General features: G+C 41.4%; 1 protein-coding gene across 2 annotated transcripts in view; it reads right to left on the reverse strand.

Annotated features, from left to right (window-relative positions):
* Positions 1–499: 499 nt before the first annotated feature.
* dph6 (diphthamine biosynthesis 6) overlaps positions 500–27,868 on the reverse strand; it is a 65,632-nt gene continuing 38,263 nt past the window's right edge. The window contains exons 13-15 of one of the 2 annotated variants that reach the window (XM_034675503.1): positions 14,409–14,657; positions 8,318–8,705; positions 500–2,051 (exon numbers count right to left, since the gene is read on the reverse strand). In XM_034675503.1, coding sequence (XP_034531394.1) covers positions 1,933–2,051; positions 8,318–8,705; positions 14,409–14,657 — 756 coding nt within the window. In that variant the 3' untranslated portion in view covers positions 500–1,932. Of the gene's footprint in view, positions 2,052–8,317; positions 8,706–12,955; positions 13,090–14,408; positions 14,658–27,868 lie in introns of those variants that run through there. The other variant, XM_034675504.1, reaches the window with a different exon arrangement.

Consider the following 27,868-nt stretch of genomic DNA (forward strand, 5'->3'; position numbering starts at 1 on the left):
GTCACACACACATCAGCCTAGTTAGCCTGGAGGAAGAAACACACAGTTAAAGTCCATGTGCAAGGCCACAATGACAAGGTCCGCAGGCTGGTACACAGCGCACAAAGGACAACGTTAGCCACAGCAGCCGGTTTCTTTGCAGAGTGGTTGCAGGTCAGCTTGGTAGAAAATGTACATTTGACAAAACACATGAGAAAACCAAATGTCACCCTGTCTTTATTCATTTCGTAGAGGAAAATCAGGGGTAAAGACACAAATAAATGTGTCTGCCATAGGCCATCACATTGCCTATGATTAGGGTGTGATGATATAAGTGTGGCTTTGTCTGTGTGTGGATGAAAACATGCCCGCTGAAAGACGGAATGTTATGTTTACAGTGATGATCGACAAGTGTTGTGCACTGAATGTAAGTGACAGAGCTGCCCTGTATTTACTGTAATAAGGGTTTTGTATTTTCATGTAATGTTAGACGTGAACTTAGACAAGAAAAACACAGAAATGTATGAATACCAAATTTTAATTGTAAAGTTACATGCTTTTTTATAGTTGAAGCCATCTCAAAAGGGGGGCGCATGTCTTCTTAGCGCTGCAACATTAACTAAGAAAAATAAAAGAAAGTACTTTGACAAGAAAAGCAGCCTTGCAGAAATGTCTTTTACAAAAATGTTTACCTTGAAAACGCTCAAATTTAACCAGATATACAGTATGTGTGTCATCTCAACATTAAGCACCTCATTAGTTACCCACTTTTTCATAGTAACAACTCTCAAAAATTGAAACATTCACACACACTGTATGTTCATTGGGCATTGTCTTGCTCGCTCTCATAAATAATAGCTTGTTTGTGTTTTTCAACCCTCAATAAAACTCTTCAGGCTCTATTGGCTGCCTCTATTGTTCAATTTTTGATAACAACAATCAAAACAACATTGTGGTGGGTGAAGATCAATAGCCCACTCCGCTCTCTTGCCATCACGAGCGCGATCAAGAGAATAGCCGGAGTAAAGATGCATTCCGACTCAGATCATCAATATGGTTCATGATCTTTGAGAAAAGAAATGTTCCAGGAGCAATGGTTAATAGCGTTATTTTCTTCCCGCATTGTTACACTGTGTCCATTGACACCTCCAACACATACACACACACATGCGCATACACACAGCACACACACCTGCCCTGCAGCTAGCGTCCCTCTTCTATTAACCAGTTTGCCTTAGAATCAATAGAAAACATAAAGAGGCTTAATCTTTTCAGGTGCTCTGCGCTGATTGCCTATTACACAATAATAACACACCTTGAATCCCATCGAGCACGAGGGGGAGACACACTTACACACATTACACACAGACACACACCAGTCACACAGTAAATCCATAGGTTTACAACTGAGCAGATGGTGTCAACGGTGGCGCTAGGCCTTTATGAGGGGTGTTAGCTAGTGTGCTAAGAGAAATTCCAGCAGAAACAGTGGGACATCAGGGGATACAGTTTATCGCCCGGTGGTACAGGACACCGCTGGTGTCTCCTTTTGTAGTCTATGGTCTCCAGTCCTCTGGTATGCAGCTGTGGCTTATAGAAGTTCCATGAGACTCATCTCAAAGCTAAAATAACAGCTGCTACAGCAAACAACTCCAGTGAAGGACAAAGTGAATTATAGGCCCAAGTTCTGGGATATGAAGTGGAATAAACACATCCTCAAAACCGCACATCATCAAAAACCACTTGGAGACAGGCACAGCTTTGCTTTTCAACAACTGGCAGTGATAAACAGTCAAAATTAATGAGCAGTTATGCAGTTCTTCTTTTCCACATTCACTGATGTACCGTTGTAAGTCATTAGGTGTTGGGATGTCAGTTGCTCTTCCAGAGAAGCCCCACTGAATTCCAGTGCAGTGGATGACTGCAGTCCGGTTGTTGACTCTGGCAGCTTTTCTATAAATTGAGCCAGCAGGACAGGTGGAGGATCTGTGAGTCAGGCAAGTCCAGGACTGGAACCAGGGATACAGATGGACTGGACTCCCCTAGCGAGTTTCTCATACTCTCTCCGAGGCCTGGCAGGTAGAAGAAGGGAGGGAGATAAGGGGGTGAGAGAGGGGGGAGCATAAGGAGGAGTTATTTCCATGAGAACTTTGGCTGGTGTTAGACATTAGACTCTAGCACAGCTGTCCCACTGGGGCTGTCCGTGGAGAGAAGCTGCACTTAACTCTTCCACCAGGGAACACGGGCTTATTTACAAATTATTGGCATTTCTTAAATCTTTGGCAGATTGTAGCACCCCCATTCAAATCCCTGTAGTGCAAGCATATGGTCAGCGAGGACTCCTGCAATATACAACCAAACACATACACACAGGGGGTTGCGGGCAGTCAGAGGAGGGGGGGGGCATGGCCTTTTGGACAATTGAGCAGCTTGTTAGGAGGATCTAGTGGAATGGATCCCCTGCTCCTGTTGTGTTGGGATGTTAGGAAGCTGTGTTGAGACTACCTCTCAGTGTTACTGCAGCTGAGAGACGCTGTAAGTTTATGTACGTGTGTGTGTGTGTGGCCGGAGTACAGACGGGCAGTGGACATGTGAGAATTCATTGAGCGTCTCTGAGCTTGGTCTTGATGACAGCCTGTCTATTTAGCAGCAGCCCGCTGGGATGTTGCCCCGCTCCTCCTCTGCTCTGTGCACTAATTGGTCACAAGTGTTCCTGTCTCATGGTTGACTGTCCAGGCTTATTTCTTCTGATTTAACAGCATGTTTCTTGGGACTTGGGTGTGGTCACTCTGATCTTTCACAGTCACAATAAAGTATCCTAGCGTGATGGTGTTTATATCTTTTACACTTATTTATGCTGTGTTTTATATGGAACACGTGCAATAAGGGTGATGTGTAATATTTTTTATTTGTGGTTTTCAGTGATATGTGCCTCCAGGTTTCCATGTGAATGAGCTAAACGTGTGCCACACATAAATCTGTCAAATTAATCTAAGGAGATAATAAAGTGCATGGTGGTATGGTATCATAGTGTATCACATGACATCATATTTCATCACATCGTATCATATTGAAACTGGGTGGTACCATATGGTTTCATATTGATACTCTACAGTACTGTATCCAATTGCGTCATATCATACTGTGCTGTACCATATCGTATTGATCTTATCGTATCGTCTTATGTCAGTCTTATCATATAGCCTCATTTCGATCTCATCGTATCGTCTCATATTGATTGCATCATATCGCATTGTATCGATCATACCGTATCGTATCATATAGTATCGTATTGATCGTATTGTATCATATTGATCATACCATATCGTATCCTATCCTATCATATGCATATACCGAATCATAGTTGTAGTACTCTAGTCTGTGACTCTGACTCAAGTCTTGATTTTCAGGACTTGTAACTAGACTTGGACTGCAGCACTGATGACTCAGATATTTACTTGGTCTTGAACATTGACTGCATTAGGACTCGGAAGATAGTAAGAAATAAATAAAAGAATGCGATTAGACTCGGACTCTGACTCAGGTAATGGGGACTTGACTTGGATTCCTCTGTGGTGACTCAGTCTTGACTCAGACATGAACACTGAGGGCTCAAGACTCGTCTCAGACTCAAAGTTTGCTGACTCAACTACAACACTGTACTGAATCCTATTATACAGTATATGATGAAGTCAATCTTGTGACATCACTATTGCAAGTTGTCTTTTGTTTTCTATTCACAGCATATTGCCAAAATGTTACCTCTGACTCCCTTGTTATCTTAAAGCTCCAGTGAGGAACTATTGGTTCACGACAATTTTGGCGCCCCCATGTGGACAAAAAGGTTCCTCTTATCTGTCCTAAACTTGGCATACATATGACTGTGTTTCTGATAAAAAATCTCATCTTGCATTCTTTTTACAGTTGACCACATCACACATTGTAAAACTTCATCATGGAAAATGTAAACAAAGGCTGTTTCTGCCCTGTGCTTTTTCTCACTTTGTCTGTCACCTATCCTGCACCAGTAGTAAAAGGCATTTCATAACCATACAGAAATAATAAACCTTGTCCTGAATAGTCTTGTTTACTTTTGAAGGTCACATGGATGCATCAGAGTTACTTTCAGTCTGTTTCATAACCAGCGAAAAACTCCTCATAGTAGCTTTAAGTCTCAGCAGACAGACACAAACTAAAGCTAATTCAATAACATCAACCAGTGCTGCAGTACAAAAATGTGTGACTTTTCTGTGAACTTGTAGAGAGACAAATGAGGACAGAGAGGTTACGAGTGCTGTTCGGCACTATTTAATAAGCCTCGTTCTCTTTCATTTGAGGCACACACAGCATGCCAAACATCCTTACAAAGAGCCCACACACCCTAATTAGCTAATATGCACTACAGCTTAAAATACCCCCACTGAACACGGGGCTTTTTCGGAGGGCATTAAAAGCCTAAATATGTGTTATCAGAGCATGCGGTGCACCCTGGGAAGCAGCATCCTCTGGAGATGGCTAGCTGACAACTGAACGAGCTGGGGAAGATCACAGACAGGGGATGGTTTCATTAAGAGAAGAAACACACCCTTCATCATACCTTGCACCCTAAGCCTGTTTTATGTCGGGATGTTTTAATCTTTGTACGAACAGATAGGAAATAATTGCGCTCTCTCTTTGAGGGTCCCTTTCAGTGAGTGTGAACACAGTCATGCCTGCTACCACATGAATTAAGAGACACGAGGGGGGTGAAGGTGACTTGTGTGACCATGCAATTTCATGTTCTTTTTTTGAGTGAATGCTTTGCACCAATCCACATAAATGATTCTGTAAAAACACACAATTCTGTGAAAGCTTCCTATCGCATACTAAACCCATCCCCTGGTGTCTCAGCCCCCCCTTTGGGCGACACAGGGAGTCCCATTGAGAGGCCTGTGGACGGAGGCTGTAAGATTCAAAAAGCCATCACATTAGCAATGAGATGGAACTAAACCATCTACCCAAGAGGACCAGCAATTATTCTGCTTCACAGCGAACACACAGGGAGCTGAATAGGCTGCTGTTAAATCTCTGTGTTTGCAAAATCAAACCATTGCTAATGCCTTCCTACAGCCTTCTTTTATGCAAATCATAATCAGCTATTTCTGTTTGAACAGATTAATATATAAATATTGCAAGCCGTAGCGAATAGCGAGATGTGTGTCGATGAAAGCAGTGGTAGAAGAGGAGAGGGAAAGTGGGTTCTTGTGTGAAATGGTTGATGCCTGCTGGGCTTATGGGGCTCATAAGCAGTGGCCAAGGCCCAGAGCCAGTGGTTTTTAGTTGTGCTACACTGACTTTCAAACTGGTCAAATTATCCGGTAAACGAGGTGGTAATTAGCGAGTGTTGGCTCATGAAAATTGTTCATTTAGTCTGAGAAGAATGAACAAAAGGCCGAGGGGCTGGGTGTGTGTAGTGGAGCCTTGAAAGAAAGGAGGACCTATATACCTTTGTTTAGAGTAGCACTAATGACTAGCTTTATATTAACAATGCACATTACTACTGGTGGTGGTGAACCACATGACTCTGCAGTTCCACAAAACTCTATGAAGATTGTTAACATATTTTGGTTCTCTCTTGACACTCTGGTAGTGCCATTTCTTCATGAAACAGCTAAAAATTACCTCTCCTGTCAGGACCAACAGACTAGAACTACACAAAATGTAAACAGAGTGGAGCAATAAGTCAATGAAAAGCCAATTTAAGAACCTGTCAGCTTCCATGTGATGGCAATGACAGGTTGGCCAACTTTTGAGTTTGGGTGTAGCCAGCAATAAGTGATAAAAGACTTCATGCTATGACTTCTATTACTTTGCATTGCCATAGTTTACAGTCCAACTGGCAACTTGATTAGTAATAATGGAGTGGTATTCAGGAACAGCATCTTAACAAGGTTTATTTGCTGCACTTGTACATGGGTGTCTACTAAAAGACATTAATTAAAGCTAACATGCCATTAGATGACCATGGAAGGTTTTGAAGTTTTTGAAGATTGCCTCACGATGGATTACATTCTGCCTTTTAGCTTGTCACACAGACTGCCCACTAAAAACACCAGAGGACAAACAATGGGCACCAGAGTATATAGAATCTGTAGGCACTGGGATCAGGTGCCATAGAGGTTAATAAAGAGCTAAATATTTTTCTCTTGAGCTGGTGGAGACCAAAGAGAATCGGAATTCAGTCCTTCTTCATCTGCTGCACTGTTTCTGTTGAATGTTTATATAGACAACTGTTGCTTCATCACAGCCCTTTAAAACTATAAATTATGTCACAATTGTGTAAACAGTGTTTGTTCTGCTGCCCCCATAGACTTAAATCTATCATTGCAAGTTTACCGTATGTACTCACGGGCTGTGTCAAGATGTTAACATGGATTTGCAAAACTCTTCCAAATCTTGTAGGAAACTTGAACTCATGTCCCATGTGAAACTCTAACCCAAACCTCTCACCCTTATTTAGCCTCAACAACAACCTTTTTCCTCACCTACTCAAGTAAAATAACCCAAGTTTGGATCATGGGTGCCTTAACACTGACAAAAGTTAACAAGCTTTTGACTTATCATTTCAGTGAAGAAAAACGTAGTGGCTCAGGCTGATAAAATAAGTCAGCATACAGTTTCATTGAGGACTCTAACCCTTGACTTCAAAGTCCTGTGATGGACTATGCCACTCTATACAAAAAGAGGACACCTACAACAAGCCAACCATAACCTTTTGCTTTATGTTTCTAGTTTTCAGAAGTGTGTGAAGTATAGGATTTCTCTAATTGCTGTATTTTCTCTTTCAAACCACAGAGACCTAATTTAGCTCTTTCTGCAAGGTCTCAGTTGAGTTATTGGGGCTATCTTTGTGAGAACCTTTCTATCGTAAGTAACAAGTTGAGACAAGATGTTTAAAGGTTTCATTTGGAGCATATGTCACGTCCATCAGCTGTGAATCCTAACGCAAGTAACCGAAGGGGTGGGGGGTAGTGCATTCCCCTTTTTTTTTTTGCTCCAGTGTTGTTGTCTGTCTGTGCGCTGACAGCAGCAGTTGCAAGGCTGTGACTGCTAGCGCCAGAGGTGTTACTTTCCTTCTTTGACTTTTTGGATTCATCACCCAATGAGCAGAGGCTGTGACCCATAAAATCGCCCATGGGTGAGCTTGCAGCAGTTGACTGTGCGTTCAGTGTAAGGTAACAGATTCCAGCTCAATGATGAGTCAGTAAATGGTTTAAGGGAAGGAGTCTGTGTGGGAGATAATCAAAGAAACACACATTTTGATGGTGAAGATTGAGGTTGATTTTGCTCCAGTAAGCCAATGACCCAGTGACACGAGGCTTATAAACAATGAGAGGACATTGAGGAGTACTTTCTATAGGAAGAGTCGACTGTAAATGCTGTTTTCATGGCACGACAATATGCAGATTTTGCATCTTTTTGACACATTTTTATCAATTTATCATTGTTTTATTAAAATGTTTGCGTATATAATGTATTTTTGAGATATGTTGACAAGACTTCCTCATGATTTTTTCCTCTCTTTTTCTCATGGCTGTGAATGACAAAAGGATCAAATGACGTGTCAAATGTTGTACAACAATTATATAATTAGGTTATAAAACAAACAGTAGAGTTAGTCTGTCATGCATATGAACAAATATTCAAGACGGATCAACCTTTTTTCCCCCATTCATCACTGCTAACCGTAATTTCACATCCTTTAAAAGATGAGTTATGTCAAAGCTAAAATGACAGAAAGATGGCTGGTTTGGCTCAGACTCAAAAATGTTAATTGACTGCTTCAGCGATGACTTGACAACTGAGCCCGTGTGATCGATGTGCCCGTCGCCCTTTTTCCCTCCGAGAGAAAGTCTCTCCGGATAAAACAAATACGGCTCCACATTTGCCTCGGCGAGGACCCAGGAGCAGGAGACGGTGGTGTATGAAAGTGTAATGATGACAAAAGAGTGTGCCAGCTGCTCGGGTTACTGTACACGGTGCAGACACAACAAATGACTTATAATAATTAAACACAGGAAGGAGTGGAGATCCTCTGGAGAGACTTCTGCTTCCTAAGAATACTTTATGGAGTTTACTTAAGCGATGTCATGTCAAACTTTCTTTGAAAAGAGGGCGCGCAATGAGACAGGCTGTCACTTTGTTTCCATTAATATGCTGATGTGGAGCTAAACTTGCCATAGCAGTTTCTCTCAGGAGTGTTGCCTTCAAAAGAACAGCCTATTTACACTAAGTCTTCCAAATGAGAGAAAAGACTAGATCGATTTAAAGCATCTGTTTAGTGTTTTTAAAGACATACCTTCAACTATTTTCTGTGCCAGAGAGTGGTTGCACTTGTAGAACACTCTGGCACACAGAGGCACCAGCTCAGCCTCCATCTTCTTCATGGCTTTATTGAATGTAGCTCCTACTTGGTCTGTTACACCCTCCTCATCCTTGACCTCCAGGCTACCACCAGGCACAGTGAGAGAGAGTGAAAGTGAGGCGCTGCACCTGTCAGCAGACATGACAGTGTGGCTCTCAATGGATCCGGAAGCAAACTTGGTAGTCATGTGACAGGAAGTCCTTTTGGTGGGATCATCCTGAACTGCAGTGACGTGAAGCTCAACTGCTGCACTCCTGGGTAAGGCAGGCATCACAGCGACCAACAGTGGTGGAGGTTTGAACTCGGGCTCCCACAACAAGTCCTGTAACATAAACAGATTTTATTCAAATGAATCAGCTGGGAAATGACATACTGTGTAGTGCCAAATACAATCAAACCTATATGGCCCTCCTGCTGAGAGACATGCTGTGCTCCATACACATTAAACATTATTGTAAAGCGCATCCTAGAGCTAGCACACAGCACTAAGGCCAGCTTTTTACTTGACAGACTGACAGAGTATCAATTAAAACAAGATTGGGAGGTGACCCCTGGTAATGATAGTGTGCAAACACTTCAGAAAGAATCCATACTGCTTGAATCAATCACAAAAAGAAATGCACAAATGCATCCACTTTCAGCAAACATGACAGGTCCTATCTCAGCTGACCTCCCTAAGAAGATCACTCACAAAGTGTTACGGCGGTTTCACCGCAAACATTAAGTGGAAAACTGCCTCAATTTTACGCACAAAGCCAAAACCTCAGTGTGTTTTTTTTCTCCTTTGGACTCAGGGCCATTAGCAGTAACAAAATGTCTTGGAGCAGTGCTACAATGTGGCCCTCTAATAATACTTGGCTGTGGCTTCATCTGCTAATGGGAGAGAAATGAGTGTTTTATATAACCGTCATTTCAGTCGGAGTCGATAGGGCAAAAACACTTAACCCCCTTTTCAATTTGCTGGATCAATTTTCATCCACTTACACCCCCACTTCGTAAGTGCAGAATAATAACAGGTTACTTACATTTTATTTTGATATTCACTCAAACACACAAAAAAAGAGAGAAATCCATGACAAGAGCGGTGGACTGCCTCTTTGTCCCTTCGACAGAAGAGCTCGTCATGACCCAATCAGCCAGATTCACTGAGGCAGCACTTACCTTCAGATTAAACTTTAGCAAACGTTTAATTGTGTATCAACAGCTAACCTCTTGCCTTGGAGAGTGGAAAAAGAAAGCAAGCGTCCTGGATGAGTATGTGTGCAGGAGTCAGGTTAACATTTCTTCACTCTGTAGGGTCTGAAGAGAGCCGAGTTCGCTGCGATATCAACAATAACAACCACAAGAGCAGAGAACAATAGCCGTGTCAGCGCGGACGTCTTAGCATGTCAGACAAAGTGACAGCACACATACGTGTCCTATGCTTTGATAAATGTTATATTAGCACTTCTGGCACAGGCTAGGTATTCTCCTAGAGGGAAGTGCTCCTCGACTTGTCAATACTGATTGAACATGGAACAGAGAGTGGGAACTGTGGGGAGAAGTGACAGGACAGGGGTCCTGCTCAGCCAGGCTTAAAGGCCACCCTGCAGGCCCTTGTGTGATGAGGTGCTCTACCCAACCGACCATCCACAAAGGAGATCAGGGGGACTTCAGCACTGCAGTTCCAGCCTCTGGCAGGACTTTATTGTCACGGCACAGTTGCTGACTTTTTGTCAGAGCTGTCGGACGAGGTTACATCAACTTCTATTTGTTTCTTTATTAATGTAACCACCGAAAATGTTGTGTTAGGTGGAAAGTTTGTTCAGCAGTTCTGGGAAACTAAATGTGCAAATGGTGCATTATTGTGTGTGTTTCAGCATGTGCACGTGTTGTGCATGTGTATATATTTCAGACTTGACAGTGTGTGTGTGTGTGTGTGTGTGTGTGTGTGTGTGTGTGTGTGTGTGTGTGTGTGTGTGTGTGTGTGTGTCTGCCAGTGAAGTGACAGAGGGGAAAAGTGTCTTGACATCCCTACCTGACCAGAGATCAATTATTAAATTAATCCAATAAAATTCAAACTTTGATATATGGTGGAGCTGAGTGCTAGAGTGGCATGTTAGGAGGGCAGACAGGTGGCAGAGTGAGTATGTGTGCAGGTGTGTGTGTGTGTGTGTGTGTGTGTGAGTGTGTGTGTGTGTGTGTGTGAGAATGTGCATGTGTGTGTGCGTGTGCGTGTGTGTGTGTGTGTATAAGGGGCTCTGTTCCGCTCTCCACCAGCCACTTAACACAATCCATCTCATTACTTCATCCCACTTCAGTCGCAGGGCATGCAGCTATTCCCCTCGTGCTCTCTGGCTCTGTAGGCAGCAGGTAAACTCATGAAGTCTGGATTTGCTGCACTCAGCTCTCCACACTGATGGGGTGTGACCTGCCTCTGCTCATGTTTGTTTTCCTTCTCCCCACTTTCCCCCCTCTAACTTGCGTCCGTGCGCCTGGAGCGTGCGGCGGGTCGGAGGGCCGAGAGGCGTGAAAGCCGAACGGTAAACACGGTAATAAGGAAGTGGTGTAAAGGCGGGGAACAGCGGGGAGCTGATGGGACTGCGCTGCTTAGCCAGTTCCCCTACATTTCCTGCCCAGCGGGACGCCTTCAGCATGTGGCTCTATGTCTCAGCACTTACTGTAGTGCTGTCAGTCTGCAATAATATCCCTGCCCATTCACCCCCTCATTCGCTCTCTCTTCTTAAGACTCTACTCTGAAATCGTCAGACATTTTGGTGTAAATGAAACACACAGGGCCATGACAGCAGGGTGAGTAAAAGTTTAAGGGTAGGAGGCCATTATAAAACCATACAAGAGCCCAGAATGACTACAAAAGTCAATGGCAAGACAGATAAGTATAACAAATAGTTGACTTTAGTATGCAGCAAGTTCAGTCCTTTCAAATTCAATTAATGATCAATCAAAATTTGATATATTTCTTAAAAATCTTTGTCCCGTTTCAAAAATAACCTTGTTTATAATTAGTGCAAGTAAAACAAACATATTTTTAGCCTTAATAACAAAATAAATATTTAATCCTGCTTGATAATTGTATTTTTTCACTTTCTGACAGGTCTCAAAACCTGTTATTGCATCAAAAAGAGGTGTCTGTTTAACACTTATTGACTTATCACATCAAAATCTCACCGTTCGTCAAAGCCTCTGACACACGCAAGACAAACGGGTTCTTTGTGGTTTAATGCACCATAAATACAATTTCACACTTGTAGCAATTCCAGTATGCTCCCAATTAACCCTGCGAGCTTCCTCATCCACCTGATTAGAGAAATTATCAACGCACAACAACAACATGGCCCCGTGGCTCCACAGACACGCTCGGTAGTCGTGTTTCTGTCATTTCACTCTGCAGGTCACAGTGTCTGACAAGAACACCGAAAGTATCTTTTCTATTTTTGGAGATAAATCTAATAGGTCATAATTTTTTTTTTTTACTATGGTTCAATAACTTTTCTAAAAAGTGACTTAACCAAATATTACATGCTGTGCATTAAATTGTCACAAGGATGTATAATGATAGCAAATGCATTTTGCATTATACCAGCTGGTTCTAAATTAACTACAATATGAAGTATTGGTCGAGTTCAGAAATACACCCAAACAGGAAATAAACTCATTTCTAGCATGTGCAGTAAGTAGGGACGGCCACATTTAGCCGACTAAACAATTAATCCTTGACACCCTTGCTAAATGCCAGATAATTACTAACTGGTAATGTAATTATTAATATTTTCAATATTGTAGGCTTGAAATTCTGGTCATATGTTGTGTCTTAGCTTTAGCGCAGCCAACTGCCACTAGCTAGGGCTGTGGCTCCTGTTAGTGTCTACTGTTACAATGCTTCAATGCCTTACTACCCAGATGTAAACATGCACAGAAGACGGATTGGCATATCATAGCAGGCAAGTGTATACAGTATTAACCTGCTAGGGGGAAAGCAGGATGGAGGTGCTAGGTCTGCTAACTTTAGACCCACTCAACAAACCAATCTTAAATTGTTTACCAGCGTGATACTGTGGTAGCTGTGTTAATTAAATTATGCTATTTTTTAGATTTATGTGAGTTTTTTAGTACCTTTAGACTAGTCAGTTCATCAGAATTAAATTTTTGGTCTAAGCCTCAGGGAAATTAGTCACTTTGAAACATTCCTAGGAATATGTATACAATGTTTGTATGATATTCACATTTTGATTTTGATTTTAAGTTTAGTTAAATCAATCCCCCTGTTAAAATAAACAAATAAGATCAGACATAACAAGTTGTGCAGCAAGTAAAGCATCATTATTTGTCTCGTACAGTTGGAATTTGTATTTGTATGCATTCCTGGGATTTCATTGTCTGCCTTATTTTTTTTCTGTAAAACACCCCTAAGTTTCTGTTTTGAAAAAGGCCGTATCAGATGGATTGATTTAATACCAGCTAGTGGAGGTTATTCTGTCCTGTGTGGGAGTTGTGTTATCAGCGTTTGACCGGTGTTAAACATTCTAATTACAGTCCATTTAAATGAGCACTGGTGCTTTGTGTAATCCCTACCCCAGGGAGAGAGTGTTGCACCAAGTTTGGGATGAGCCAGTTGCTGCTTCTCCTTTGCTTCCATTGCACTTTGCACGTCTGTGCTTCAAGTGGAAAAGAGGTGACAGAGGGAAGGCCAAGCTGAGAAGTCTCTCCTTGATGATTTGCCTCAGAGGGGAAAGAGACCTGGGTCAAGTCGGTAATCTACCACCCAGGCATGCTCTATTCTTTAGGGTGGAATCCACCTGTTTACGAGTGGAGCTGTCAATCAGACGAGCTTAATGTGAGATTCTGTTGAAAATAAAACCTAGTCTCCTGGGTCAGCTCATTTAATGTATTTTGATTGTTCTGACATACCTCATAGAAGGACAACAGATGGAGGATGTTGTCCATCTTCAGTAACCTCTGACATCAGGTTATTCCTGTCACCTCCCTAAGCTTTGCCCTGAGTTAGCCTTGTTATCTGAACAAGCCAATCTGCATGCTTAATTGATGGCACTCTTTAAAAGCTTTCAAGGTTACTATTCCACTGTGATTAACAGCATAATGAGGCCCAATATGCCAAATATATCAGATATAATACATACTATAATATAACAGGGATTTTGCTTGATTGAGATAAGATAAATTGTAGTTTAAATTTGTATTGGAACTCAAAAATTCACACTTAAAAGCTTAGAGCTTAAGATTGTTGGCCTTGCATCACATCAAGTACTTGATATTCTCCTGTACTGATATAGTATTGACACAAAGTTGACATCTTCTCTCAAGTCTTAATACTGTTTGCCACCGAACAGAGCCACATGTTGGAGGTGGGCTCCTGCCTCTCCCCCCGGCCCTATTCCCATGGCTAGACAGATTATAGTGGGAGGAGAAGGGCTGCCAAGGGAGCCTGGTGCCCCTATTAGATGTGCGGAGCAGGGGTTGTAAGCCTGGGCTGTGGGATGGAGGGAGGGATGGAGGGAGGTGGCAGGAAAAAGGAGGGTGGGGTGTTTGGGGGGGATAAGCTGCTCTGAGAGTTGAACGGAGCTCCAAAATGGTGTGTGGGGCAAAGGATTAGGGAAGCTCTGAGGAAGACATCTGCTTCTGTGCCAAGCTCGGCATTATCAAAGACACCAGCGTTTCCCACATCATCAACTTTTCATGAGCGCGCTCACTGGTAAATATCAGTCGCAGAGACTTGGGTCTCAAGGGGGGTAGAGAGGGGTGAGGAACTTTCACTTATTTCACAACTGTAAAATATAATTCTGAAAGGCCTCTCTGAAAAACTTATCAAGTTTCCTCTCTTTTACTTATTTATCCACTCTGTCTTTTAATCCATTAAACATGTATTCATTCTATGTGGTTCTAGTATCATATTATGAGTATGATCAATATTTCCTCTGCATCTATAATAAAAGAGCCAGTGGTTGCTCTTCTTCTTAAACACTGGTATATATTTCATAAACATTTACCTTACTCCACAGTGACTGACCTTCTCTTCCTCAGTGGCCCTCAGCATGCTCTCCCACACGGCCCTGATGATGGGGATGTCTTGGTGTCTTGTGGTGTAGCAGTGGGCCTGGAGAACGTGAGTTAGAGTCAGACTGCCGATTACGGCCTCCAGAACTTTCTTCACATAGCTGAAGGACAAGCGGGCCTGTGTCCTTGTGCCAGATTTCACCAGCTGCATGGTGCAGGGGACCATAGCAATTTGGCCTGCGCAGAAAACTGACTCATCCACCTGGAAGAAGAGCACAGAAGAGAAACACAACATTGTTATTTATAATGGTAAAAAACAGCTGGAATTAGACATGGCGAATGTGGCTGTCTGATTATTAGTAAGGAAGCAGGGGTAGTGTAGAACATGCTATCAAACTTAACTCAATGCTTACATTTCCTCATTAACATTAAGAAACTAAGTCTTTAGCATTATCAGCTTTGTAGCTATTTATGCATAAACCAAAGTAAAGAACATACCAACATTTTGACAACATGGAGGTGCTGGGGAAAAGTTCAAGGACAACCAAAGCTAATGAATTCCTCCCTGAAGAGCACAAGAATGCCTGTACCAAATTTCATGTCAATCCATCCAATAGTTGTTGAGATAGTTCACATTAAACACAAATTTAACCCTATGCTGGTTATACAATAAATTTCAGCTGATCACTTGTCAGTTAGAAACTATGAATGTCTGTACAACATGTTGTCACAGCCCACCCATGCAGATTTTGAGTTTTATAACTTGATAAATCAAGTTTTACCAACTAGCTGTGTGTATATAAAACTTGGCATATAATCACAGTTGTTGGATTTACCCTCTGCGTACCATAAATAGATCTCCAAAATATGAATGGCAATCCATTATTTGTTGAGATATTTTTGTCTTTATCAAACTTTGGATCAGCCAACTGGCAGACCAGATATGAGACCAGAGTTTAAAGCCCAGTTAAAATAATTAATGTAACATATTTATTAAAAACACAGAGATACAAATGCCTCTTCTAATCACAACTTGACATTTAATAACAGCCTTTTAGAGACGTGTTCTGGCGGGGTGGTGTTTGGATGTGATGCAAAAAAAAAGGAATATATTTATAGATGCAATGAAAACAAATGAATCGATTGTGGGGAACTTTGCCTTTGTACTGAAATCGTTCACTGATGAGATTTGCGAAGAGTTCTTCTTGTATGTTTTGAAGACTAGATCATCTTTTCTCATTCATTTTTAACAAACTTCCCAAACAAATAATAACTGTATCCAGACAATAGTTAATATTCCACCGATGGTTTTGATTCACAAGGAAAGTGTGTAAGATACAAGCCATCAAACTCCAGAATGACTTTTATAAATAAAAAACTATATTCATCAGAAAAGGTGCTACAATCAAATTAACATTAATTAAAAGCTTATGTTTGAGAAACACTGCATTAATTAACAAGTCCACCTCTGCCTTTTTTAGCATCTTATCACCAACATACCTATTTCATTTCCTGTCAAAGTATTTCAGTGGCACCAGTGTTATTTTGAAGCACAATTAACCATGTGATACTAAGCTCAATCTTCTGTTAAATACCTCACTTAGAATTAAGCTTCTTGTATAATGCACACCTGCAAAAATCTATCAACTTAATGCAGGGAGATGAGTGGGGACAAGGAGCGGCTTTAAGGAGGTCAGGTCTTTAGTGACCCTGAGGCTCGCCAATGTTTGAGGTTGGATGGCATTAGTGCTGGTCACTAGCTGCTGGTCAATGCAAATAGCTGTTGGTGACATGTTGATAATTGCTGGTCTATGCAGGGATCCTGAAGCACATGCAGATCTCCAGGGAGGATCAAGAAGGCCTGAATCAATGGATACATCGTCAGAGACAAGGTCTTTTGCTTACTGGGAAAGATAGCCTTGGGTCTGAATACGGTGTATGAATATTGGACCAGCGGTACAGCTTACGACTTAGAACGCCGTAAACCAAACTTTGTCTCCTACTTATTATTATTACCAACAAGTACTTTGGTTCCTCTACGTTTTGGAACCATTACACAACCTTTTCAAAGAAGAACTAAAAAGAGACTATACCCCCATGATATTTTTCTCTTTCATAGGAAACTAGCAGAACATGATGCATGGCGCACAATTGTTTAGCTAGAGGCTGGGCATGATCATTGCTATTTCCATAATCAGATGGGTTTGCCATGATCCCCAGCTCCTGGGTTCACTTGTCAACTTTGATGAATCTTCAGCTTCTGTCTCCACAGCTCCAAATTACTGAGCCACTGCATGAGACAAGAGATGGAGGAAAGATTGGTAGAGGGGGAATAAAGGGAGGAGATAAGGCCCTCGCTGCTTTCAACCAGAGGGATCAATCACAAGATTATTTACCTGCAAGCACAACCTGCCCGAGTGCTTGCATTACTACGTCTGATGAACAGAAAAGCCTGAATCGCACACATCAACAACAAATTGTCATTGGCATTCCATTTATGAGCCATCAAATGCCATCATATCCCCTCCAACAAGAAAGGGCTCCATCAGGTTGCACGGGGAGGCCGGAATCTCTTAACAAGCTCGTCCTTGTGAAATAAAGCTTGCTCCATTTTGGATTCATAAAGGCCGGCTAGCATTTGTCAATTTAAATATCAAAAGGGACTAGCATGGGGCCCCTTGACTGTTAAAGGCAGACTCCCATAGCTTCTACCAAGCAGGTGTGTGATGATCAATTATTAAGGATCCCACTCTGGTTACTCTTAGTGGGAGGTGGAAATGGGGATTTGGGGGGTTTGTAATGACGGGGGCACATCTTTCTGAGCTGAACCTGGCTCGGGGAGAGAGACAGTGGAGAGGGGAGAGCGAATACTATTTACATAAAATTAACAGTTCAAAAGAATGAGTTCACACACCAATCAAACTTGTTAATTGACTGTCAATGGTGTGTCCCTGAATATACAACACAACTACATTATTCATCTTAGGCCCTGACAGGGAAGACAGTCCAATTTGCATGGGCGTTCTAAACGTGATCAACAACCACAATGCCGCATGCATTTTTAATAGGCTAGAGACGGCGGTCCTTTAATATTCATAAGGGTCAAACAATTGCATATGACATTAAACTTTCTTTAACAAGGTAAGTATTTTTCAAATGTAAGCCTTAGTGGTCTAAACGGCCCACAGAGAAAAGAACCAGAGAATCAATACTTCTAATCCTTCAGGGGTTTCTGCTGTTTTTGTTGAACTGGATAATTTCTGTCAGATCTAAGTTTAGTAGCAGCCTTTTGTAAGAAAACATTCATATTTTCAACACATCATCAATCAGTTTTTCCACCAGTTAATTTACAGTGCCTATCTGGACAAAATTCATGGAACAATATAACTATAGCATTAACTAATTTCTGATATTTCATTTTATCTATAAAAAAAACAAAACATAATGTGAGTTGAATTCACATTTCTCCCATTTAGTGAAGTGTTAATATGCTCCTATTTCAATCTCAGATTTTAAAGTGGGGAAGCATGATATAATGCAGTCTGACAAATGATCAGCTGATACTACATTTAATGTGTTTTTTTGTTATCTGAAAAGTGAGCTGGGTACCATACAGCGGCCCAAGTAATCTATGGTAAACTATGGTAAACTAAGGTAAATTATTGTGATATGGTCTTGTACCCAGAGGATTGCAATCAAAAAGGCTGCCACAAAGCACAAAGCTTGCCAGATACATGCTAGCAACAACACTTTTTAACTATTTCCCCACTCATTAGGTTATAACCATGCACTGAATTAAAACGGTGGTATACTATTAAGAAAATAAATGTTGTGGAGTGCAGGTTTGATTGAAAAGAACTGAAGAAATCAAGTATCCAGCAGATAGTGCAAGATAAATCAGTAACAGGCAGTTGGCACCTGCACAGGTAGTTGGCAGGGTGGCGATAACAGACAGCACTAAAAAGAGCTACACATTTGCAGAGAACTGCACATTGCTGAGGACAATGGAAATCTTCTTGCAGGTATGCAGTTCAATTCAAATTCCATCCTCTTGAACCCCCCCCCCCAAAAAATGTTTAGTGCAGATTTTGCACTACATATTAACAAACCAACACATTCAGTAGGTGGTGGTAGGTGATCTACCATTACATGCAGAGAAGACCAAGTGCAGCTGCAATAAGCTGAGTACCAGTGTGTATGTTTTTCACTGTTTCAGAGGAGGATAACACGATTGCAATTTGAAAAACATGTGCCACAAGTAAGGCTGCCAAGATTAGTTGACTAGTCACGATGACGTTGACGATAAAAACTGTTGGCGACTAATTTAATAATCAACGTCATTGTTAATTTTTTTAAAGCTTTGTTTTTCTCTCGAAACTGCCGCTGTACCTTCCGCTGTCTTGTCTGCCTTTCTGTCCTTGACGAACATGCACAGTAAAAGTTATGCCCAAACAGCAGAATGGCTAGCCGGCTAAGGAGCTCGAAAGTTTGGAGCATTTTTCCAAAACAAAAGAGAAGATTGTACAATGCAAAATCTGCAAGGCAGAACTTGCCTTCCATGGCAGTACGACAGCGATGCAAGAGCATCTGAAAAGCAAGCACGTCATGGCTGATTCAATTTCTGATGAAGAGGGACAGTTGTCTCGGTAAGCTAATTGGCTAGTTAGCTGCTAACATTAAGGTCAACACTTAGCTATTTACTTAGTATTCATAGTGCATAGTGCATAGTTTTTGGTTCCATTTTACAATACACTAAACATTTACAGCTAAAATGTTTAAGACCAGAGTTGTGCCTTCATTTCATCTTGCACTATCACATAAAAAAATATCAGAAATGCTGCTACAAGCTGCACAGTTCATTAAAAGTTGAATGAACTATCATCTTAATTGTCGCACATACCTTAAACACTTCAAGCTGGAAACGAATGATGGTTATATAAGAGTAGCTGCATGCTGGTGCGATAAGCTGCAATTCACATATGATCCGATTAGTCAACTAATTACAAAAATAATCAGTGACAAGTTGATTATCAAAATAATCGTTTGTGGCAGCCCTAGCCAAAGTAGCCCAAGAAGTGGAGAAAAGTCCTCAAGTTATAACACAACAAATCTTCTGAGTCACCTGAAAAGTTGTCATTGCAACAAACATATTCAAGGAATATACAGCAACAGTAGCCGCAGCTAGCACCAAAAAGGTTGAGTGCATTTGTGCAGATATAACAGGCATTTGAGGACTGCAGACAGTTTATCAGAGACAACCCAAAGCTAATCTACAGCACTTGATGATCTACCTTTGTCTGAAGTAGAGGACCAAGAACCAGGTATCTATTTGATAAATTTGGTCAGTAGGCATGAAACATTGGATTTTGACGCAAACTTTAGCGTTTAAAACTGTACTTCAAAAAGCTAAAGTATGGGGTCAAAACCCAAATGGATCACACACACTATCTATATACTTCATAGTTACAATGTCATCACTTTTCTAATAAACCCAATGACATGTCAAAAGGTCACCATACCCAAAGACATTCTATTTGTCCATCACTGTGCGCTGCAGACACTAACATACATGTTAATGTACCCAAGTAGCGCCTCGGAGTGTCCGCTTCCAACCGGTTAATAGTGTCTCATTTCAGGCTGGAGTGTATGAGGTGTTTCTAATTGCACTTCTTTTTGTCAAAGAGCTTCCAGAGATGACCAGACAGTGCCAGACTATATTCACATTGTTGTTAAAGGTGTCTCCAAGTGTCATTAGCTTGGCTCTGGAGTGGTATGGATGAACAGGGCCGGCCTGGATAAAATAACCTGGTATCGACAAACAGTCAGGTTTTTCCTCCTGGTTCCAAGGACAGAGAGAGGTGGAAAACTGCTCCTATCAGATATGCTAATGGTCACATTTCTCCCTATTGAGACCTCATGCATAATTTAAGCAGGAAAATGAGGATACAAAATGTGTAAAATAGGTTGGATTCATATGGTGCAACTTTTCCCTAATGAAAGGACACATGTAAGCACGTGAAAAGGATGATGGTGGAACTGAATCAGCTATGGAGTGGCTAATTAAATAACAAAAGTAACTATTAATAATTCTATTTATCTTTTTACAGAAGGTATTCTACATGGTGTTAGTGTTGTTTATTTCTTTGCCATCAGGCAAGGACAAACAAGTGGATGTTCAGAGCTGCAGGGCAAGGCTCTAAAATCAGGGCTGAAAGTTAATAAAATCATATATTGAAAGTTAGATTTGAATTAAATAGTGAACAATGGAACAAAAAAAAAAGAATATGACATGTGAGTATCAAAAGGCCTGTTTCAAACCCAATATGCTGCATTTACTCGGCATGATCATTGATACATATTTAACTTCAACTTTTTGTTAAATGGGACGGTCTTTTGATCACTTTTAATCCCTCATGAAACATTCCTTAAAGGTGACAATTTTCCAAATTTCTGTCATGACTCCTCTTTCACTTTAGTCCTTTTCTTCTTTCTTGAATATTTTAGACTTGGCAATAGCTCAAAATAGTTCAAAATGTGGGGATCAAAAAACCTGAGGTTGAAGTTTTGTTGAATGTATTTAAGGGCATATATTATTTCTGCTTTTTGGTGGGGATTTGATATGCAACGACTGTTTAATCCTTGTGTGGTGGATGGCAGTTTGTCAGGGACGTGTGCTGTGATTTCATCTTGAACTGGCTTCAAGTCTGTGCAGCTCTTTCAGCATTAGCGCATTCAAAGCAGATCACGTCTGGGAGTGGGAAATGATAAGAGATGGGCTCATGTTGTGCTGCGCCCTGAGGAAATCCTGCCTCTTCTGACACCTCGTTTCTACAAATACAAACCTTTCAGGAGAACCACAACCGATCCTCCCTCTACAGAATCTTGCCCCATGTTAGGATTCTCATTTAAGGCTTCATGGGGAGGGGGAGGGAGATATTTGCCTTTTTTTATTCCTTTCTTTTTCCTCCACTATCTCTTTTTTTCGCTTCCTGTTTGTGCTCCAGTTTGAGCCTAACCCCTGTATGCTCAACTGTCACACAAAATCAGTGTTACTTAAACGGCGACATAAATAGCTGTATGAAGTGCACAAAGAAAGGCAAGTATACAACATTTCAGAATGCATTCTTTCAGGTCTGGAGCTGCACATTTATTCAGAAAACACTCATAAGCATGTGCTCAAAACAAAAGGTTGTTATGATAACAAATTTAAAGAATATGAAAAACTACATGACTGTAATGAGCCATTGTTGAGGCAACGTGTGGTCAGTCTGAGCGGGGGACACTGGCCTTTCCCCAACCCCCACCTTCTCCAAGCTTGTGTGTATTTTTCTGTTGTGCCTGGATGTCTGCCCTCGACATGCCCACTGCATAGACACTGAACCGTGTGGAAGAGTAACACTGTCATGTCAGCTCTGGTCAACTTTATGCTGGTCAGGAGCTGCCGCTGAGTGGTATAACCAAGGTCAGGGGAAGATGACTGCTGGATGCTCTAGGAGACACATCTGAACGCCATCAGGCATGAATAAACAAATAAATAAACAAATCCCTTCTCCATCATGGGAAAGAAAAAGAACAGAAAATGAATGCAGTTTTGATTGTATTTCATATTGTTCTTATCTTTTATTAATGTGTTAATGTGCTGTTTGAAAAAAATTAGGAATATAAGAAACAATCAAAGCTGATGTAATAAAATGTCTGCTGTGTAGAGTTCTGTGCCACACAAGAGCCGGGCTGTGGATGAAGAGTGATGGAGGGGCATGCTTTTTCATTGCGTTAGGCAAAATGCCCTGCTCCCTTCAACTGTCCCGACCTCACATTTTTTGACAAATTGGTTGTGAGGCTTTTACGACTGATGCACATATCGCAAAAATCATTTCTGCCAAGCTTCCTCTATGACCTGCCCGTGGGACATGACAAGCCCCTCCATGCATCGCTCTATCAAACTGAATCTTTCCAGGACAATGCAAATTATGACAAATTCCATCATCCTGCATTATGCGCTTTCCTGCTAATCTCCCTAATTCGAGAGAATCGGGGAGGGTCTTGCTGTTTCAGCTGAGGGGCATGTTGTCTGATTGAATGATGCTGAAACTGCAACCCTCAACCCCCGTTTCTTCCTCCCTTCCCAGCTGTGACCACCTCGTCTCCTCTGTCTTTTCATATTTTTCCTCTTTTTGAAGCTCTGTCTCTGTCTCTCCCTCTCTGTCTGTCTGGCTGGTCATAAAGGCACTAACTTAACCTGGGCACAAAAGAATTATGTCAACACACTGTGCTGTGGCACAGCCATTACAGTGTAACTGTCACAAGGAGTGAAGTTAAGTAGGTCTGTGTGTATGTGCGACATTGAAGATATGAACACAGTGTGGAATGTCTATTCTGCATGAGACTGTGTGAATGTCAAAAACAAATCAGTCTTCAACTCAGCGATGTGAAGCTGCTGGTCCAAAGAGGAAAGTCCACCACATTGAAAACATTCAGTTAAACATGCATGCACACTCTCTCCTTTTCTTCCTTTATACTCTCTTGCTTATAATGGACACAACAGACGGTTAAGTCACAAAACAATAAAGATGGATCAGCAGCAAACAATAACAAAAAGGACAGAAGGAACAAAAAAAGTGAAGAAAATGCAAAGCAGTGGAGAAAGAGATGCAGTCCCTTCTCGTCTCAACAGATGGCAGTATGGCTGCATTAAAGAAGCAGCTGGAGAATCAACACTGCTCGTCTTACAAAGTCCACTCAATCCATAAACAAGCAGGCTAGACAGCATTGCAAGTCTTCTTGGATTTTCTCCTTTTCTTTTTCCTTTTTTTTTCTTTAGTCGAGTCAAACGCCTCCATAAATAAGCCACAATTCTACCAGTGCAATGCAGGCATAATGTTAAATGAAGAATTAAGGAAAATATGAAAAGGAGTCTGGTTCTGTAGTTATTATTCTTCATAAATACTGAAAATACAGTGTTTCATAAATGTGTTGTTAAAGAAGCTCCATCAAAATTTGGATTAGGTAAAATAAAAAATTGAAAAAGAAAGATTTTCCAATCATGAAATACGTATTTACTTTGGAAATATGAAACATTTAGTTTATGGTTAATGCAAACCAGACATAATAATGACTTATTTTTCTCAAGAGATGAAACACAGAGATTGGAAAATGTTTTAAAATGAAGTTTGATGTCAGAATATCAAATTCAACTTCATACATTTTGACATTAGAAAAAATCTTTTTGCTAAATATTATTGAAAGCATCCCAAGTCAACCTCAGCATCTCGACTTCTTAGGATTACCTAGACTCACTGGAGCAGACATCCCCTTACATAATAAATCCATGGCATGAATTATAAATATATTTTAAAAGTGAACATGCTGATATGTCCACAGAAGAACCAGGAGGCTGTATATTATTCATCTGCAGCAGTTTGTACCCAAGTTAAGCATGATTTTATAACAAAGGCACTGACATTGAAAAATGAATGATCCAGGTTAAAAGTTACAAGTCAGAGGAACTGCTCCATTTGAAATTTATGTTGGAGCAACTGTCCAAAAGTAAACGCAAAGTAAATGCCAAGTCTTCTCTTCTCAGAGTGGAATGTGGTGCTGCTGGAAAATTCCTCGACAAATGAAGATAGAATGGCAACAGTCGCACACTGTTGCATGTGGATGTAAGAATAATTTCTACTAGAGGCATGTGCAACGTATAGAACCACAAAAATATAGAGATGCATCGTGAAGTCTTAATGTACAGACAAATATGTACATTATAGAAACATCCATTATGATTTGTCTTAAGTATTGCATTTATCCTCTGCAAACACATCACTCAATCAAAACATTGCTCCATAATCTCACTGAATTCTGTTGTGACAGAAAAGCAAAAACATCACTAAGAGCAAGTGCTGTTCTTTGTGTTGATCTAAATTATTTTAGTGCTAGCTGCTCTCATATTTTCCTGTGTATTGTTCTGGGTAAAATATTTGGCTTGGAGTAAAATGTTGAAAGGGTATGGGGTTACATTTCTCCCTTACATTGTCCCTATTACAGTCTGTATGTCATCACATTAGTATGTAAGGGACTGGCTTCCTGTATTGTTTTGGTCTGTATTTGCTACACATGTGTATATTTCACAAGAAGCATCTTCTAGACTGTGTGTGCGAGTGTGCATGTGTGTACGTACAGGCCCTGTCAGCTATGCCCTCTCGTCACTGCAGGGGGAAGAAACACACCCGGGCAGCTCTGAATATAGTGGCTAGTTACCATAGTAATGGGATGGTCATACGTCTCTCCTCTCTCAGACAGTGATGGGAGTGGACAGGACACGCCGCTATGCTTTTTATCTATGCATTTGCTATTCAGTTATTTCATTCCACAAATAAATTTTAAAAAAGCCAAGGCACCCCACCTCTGCATTCTCTGTATTCAAATAGAGGGGTGAAATGGGAAGCAAATAGTTGGATATGGGGTGATAATTCACACATGGGACTACAAATAATGATGTGTTTTGACTGAGTGCTTGTGATTGCAATTGTAATAGCGTGAGTGTCTTGGCAGATATCTGCGGTGGTGGGATCTTTACATGACGCTTTTCAGATGCCTTCTTGTTGCCTATGAACCATTCACCCCTCCAACGCTCATCAGCTGTGACAAAGTGGGAAACAAACAAGCAAGCACAAACACACACACACACACACACACACACACACACACACACCACACACACACACACACACACACACACACACACACACACACACACACACACACACACACACACACACACACACACACCACACAAAGAAATGTTCATGTAGCACTTGGTTCTTTTAAATTATAAAGCTGATACTACAATTTATCAAAGAAAATTATATACATGCTTAAAGAAATTTACATTACAGTGAATTTCTGTTAACAAATTGTACAAAAGCCACAGACTTGTACACTAGGGATGCTGACCAATCAGAGACCTGTACTTCCTACGGGCTTCCAGTCATTACAGTTCGTTTAAAAATGTAAATACTTTATATCTATATGCATGTTGGGTATTTTTGCGTTTCCTCTATCATTCAGTATGTAAAATAAGAACATGGACGATAGCTGTGGCTAACCCTGTCCCTGCTTCCCATGGCTTGTTGACATGAACCAAGGCAGTCAGGCACCAATAATACATGAAGAGCTGTTCAAAGGCAATTAGGATCAGTTGTCATGACCGGGCCCATTAATGAGTGGGAGTGTGGCAGGGGCCGGGCAGAGGCGCAGCACTAGCGTACGTGGCCGCCTGAGAGTCGATGCACTCTGACAGATCAGTCCTTCCCCTGTCCTCGCCTGGTACAAGCTGATACCAGCCTCGTTCCCACGTGGTGCTGCAGCAGCAGCAGCAGCAGCATGGGATAATATAGCAAAGAATGCACTGACTCCTGGAAATGACCGCTGCCATGGCGGGTCAGGCTCTACGAGGTCACAGCAGGAGGGAAAGAGGGAGGGGAGGAAGGTGGGGAGGGAGGTGCGTGGCAAAGGACATAATTACCTTTGCTGCCTTCTGCATGTCCTTAAAAATGCCACCTCATCAGATCAGTAAGGTGATCTGATTTGACCTCTCACATCCATGTGTACAGATTTGGGAGGACAAGTGTCTGCGCAATGCTCAAAAGCACATGCATTGTCGCAAGACAGTGCTACGACAATATGTCAATGCAGATGTATGTCTAGGGAAGTGCAGCTTCATTGAGGGAGATAAAGGAAGTCCCAATTTTTGGATCACCTGCATACGCTAGGATTCAGGGAAAAAATGGATGCAGCATAGAATCGTGTTATTTTAAAGATGCACACACACAGTCCTCGCTCTTCTATTAAAGAAATCAACAGGGTGAAACTGTAAATAAAAATGAATCTTTTTGGACATAACACAGCTAAGTCTGTTAGCTAACCACTCCCCCTTTTTACAATAAAAAACAGTGGAATAAACAGACTAAAAAAATGTTTCAATGCAATACTCAACATACAAAGTACTTTGCAACTGCAAAGTACTGCATCATATCATGACTTCAGTGTTGTTATATTTGGGGAATCCCACTGCTAATATATGCAAACATATTAAGGATGTACAGGTTTTTGTTTAGGCTCTGATGTTTTTATATTATTTGTATACACTAAATATCCCATTTAGTTTCTCTTGAACAGACCTTTATCTATTTGCATGTCACTGAGTGCACTTTGAAAGCCGTATACCTGTCCTGTCAGTCAAAAGTGAGTCACCCTTGACTCATTTTAAAGACCCAACCAGTTTACCTTGTTATACAGCCATGGTCCATCACAAAGAGTACACAGGTGTAAGTGTGTGTCTGTGTGTGTCTGTATAAGACCTGGCCTCGGGGCATACAGCACACATGCCATCGTGCTAAGGCCTTACTGGGTTTGATCAGCGTGTTATGTGTGTGTCCGGTTTATGTGCAGACAGTTGACCCCAGAGTTTGGGGTAGGATGAGTAAGGCCTACAGAGAGACATTCAGGTGATGTTCAAAGGCAGGAACTGAATCGATGCTCGCTGGGGAAAGGTTGTGAGATGAAGTCTGACTGTCAGTCAAAAAAACCCTCTGACTCTCTCCAGACAATGCTGGTATTCAGGAGAGAATAAAAAACAGGGTATTTCACTTTTGCCTTCAGTCAAATGAGAAGAAAAACCAAATCTGTGTTAACATCCTCTGCTGAACTCGCAGCAAGTAACTACACGTTCTGAAGGAAACAGTAGTTTTAAATATCCTTCAATCTCCTGCCTGCTAAAACCGCTGAGCCTTCAAGACCTCATTTTTCATCGACTCAATTACTCGACAACTGTTCCCCCCCTCCACCCCGCCCCACCCCTTCCTCCCAGCCTCATCTCCCCTCCTTCCTCAGCTGAAAGTGATCATTTGTTCTTTTATTAAAGTTGATAACATCCCTTGCATTGTCTGAGTGTGCACGCCAGAGAGAGCCGCCCCTACTGTTCTAGCCCCCAGCACTTCGTATTATTGGTGCATTATTTCACGCATGCCCTCCTCTTTTATCAAGCGCTTTTGAAGTAATGTTAATAGACTAGAAAATTGAGACATTTATGAAGTATGGACCGTGTTTATGAAAAAATCCATAAAGTATGACAGGGGGAGAGGTGAGATAAAAGCAAGGTTTTAATAGATTATGGCAAACAGGGGAGAGGCGTCAGATGCTGACAGGCACCTCCTCCGAGATCCCTCATATTTTATGGGATTAATTTTGTTGTATTAGAAATGAAGTTAAATGTCCTAATTAATCTGTTCGTGCAGCATGAATACCTCCCTGAATGCAGATGCACGCACACACACTGTTTTTGGGCTAATTACTCTTCTGTGGTAATTGAGGTGGATGCAGTCTCTAGATGTAAGCAGAGGAAGTTTGGGGAGGTGGGGGCATGTTTGATGTGTTGGGTTTGGGGGGCTGCTGAATTGTGCATTGTTGGCTTTTTAG

This window comes from Notolabrus celidotus, chromosome 22 (genome assembly GCF_009762535.1).
Source record: "Notolabrus celidotus isolate fNotCel1 chromosome 22, fNotCel1.pri, whole genome shotgun sequence".
Classification (NCBI taxonomy): Eukaryota; Metazoa; Chordata; class Actinopteri; order Labriformes; family Labridae; genus Notolabrus; species Notolabrus celidotus.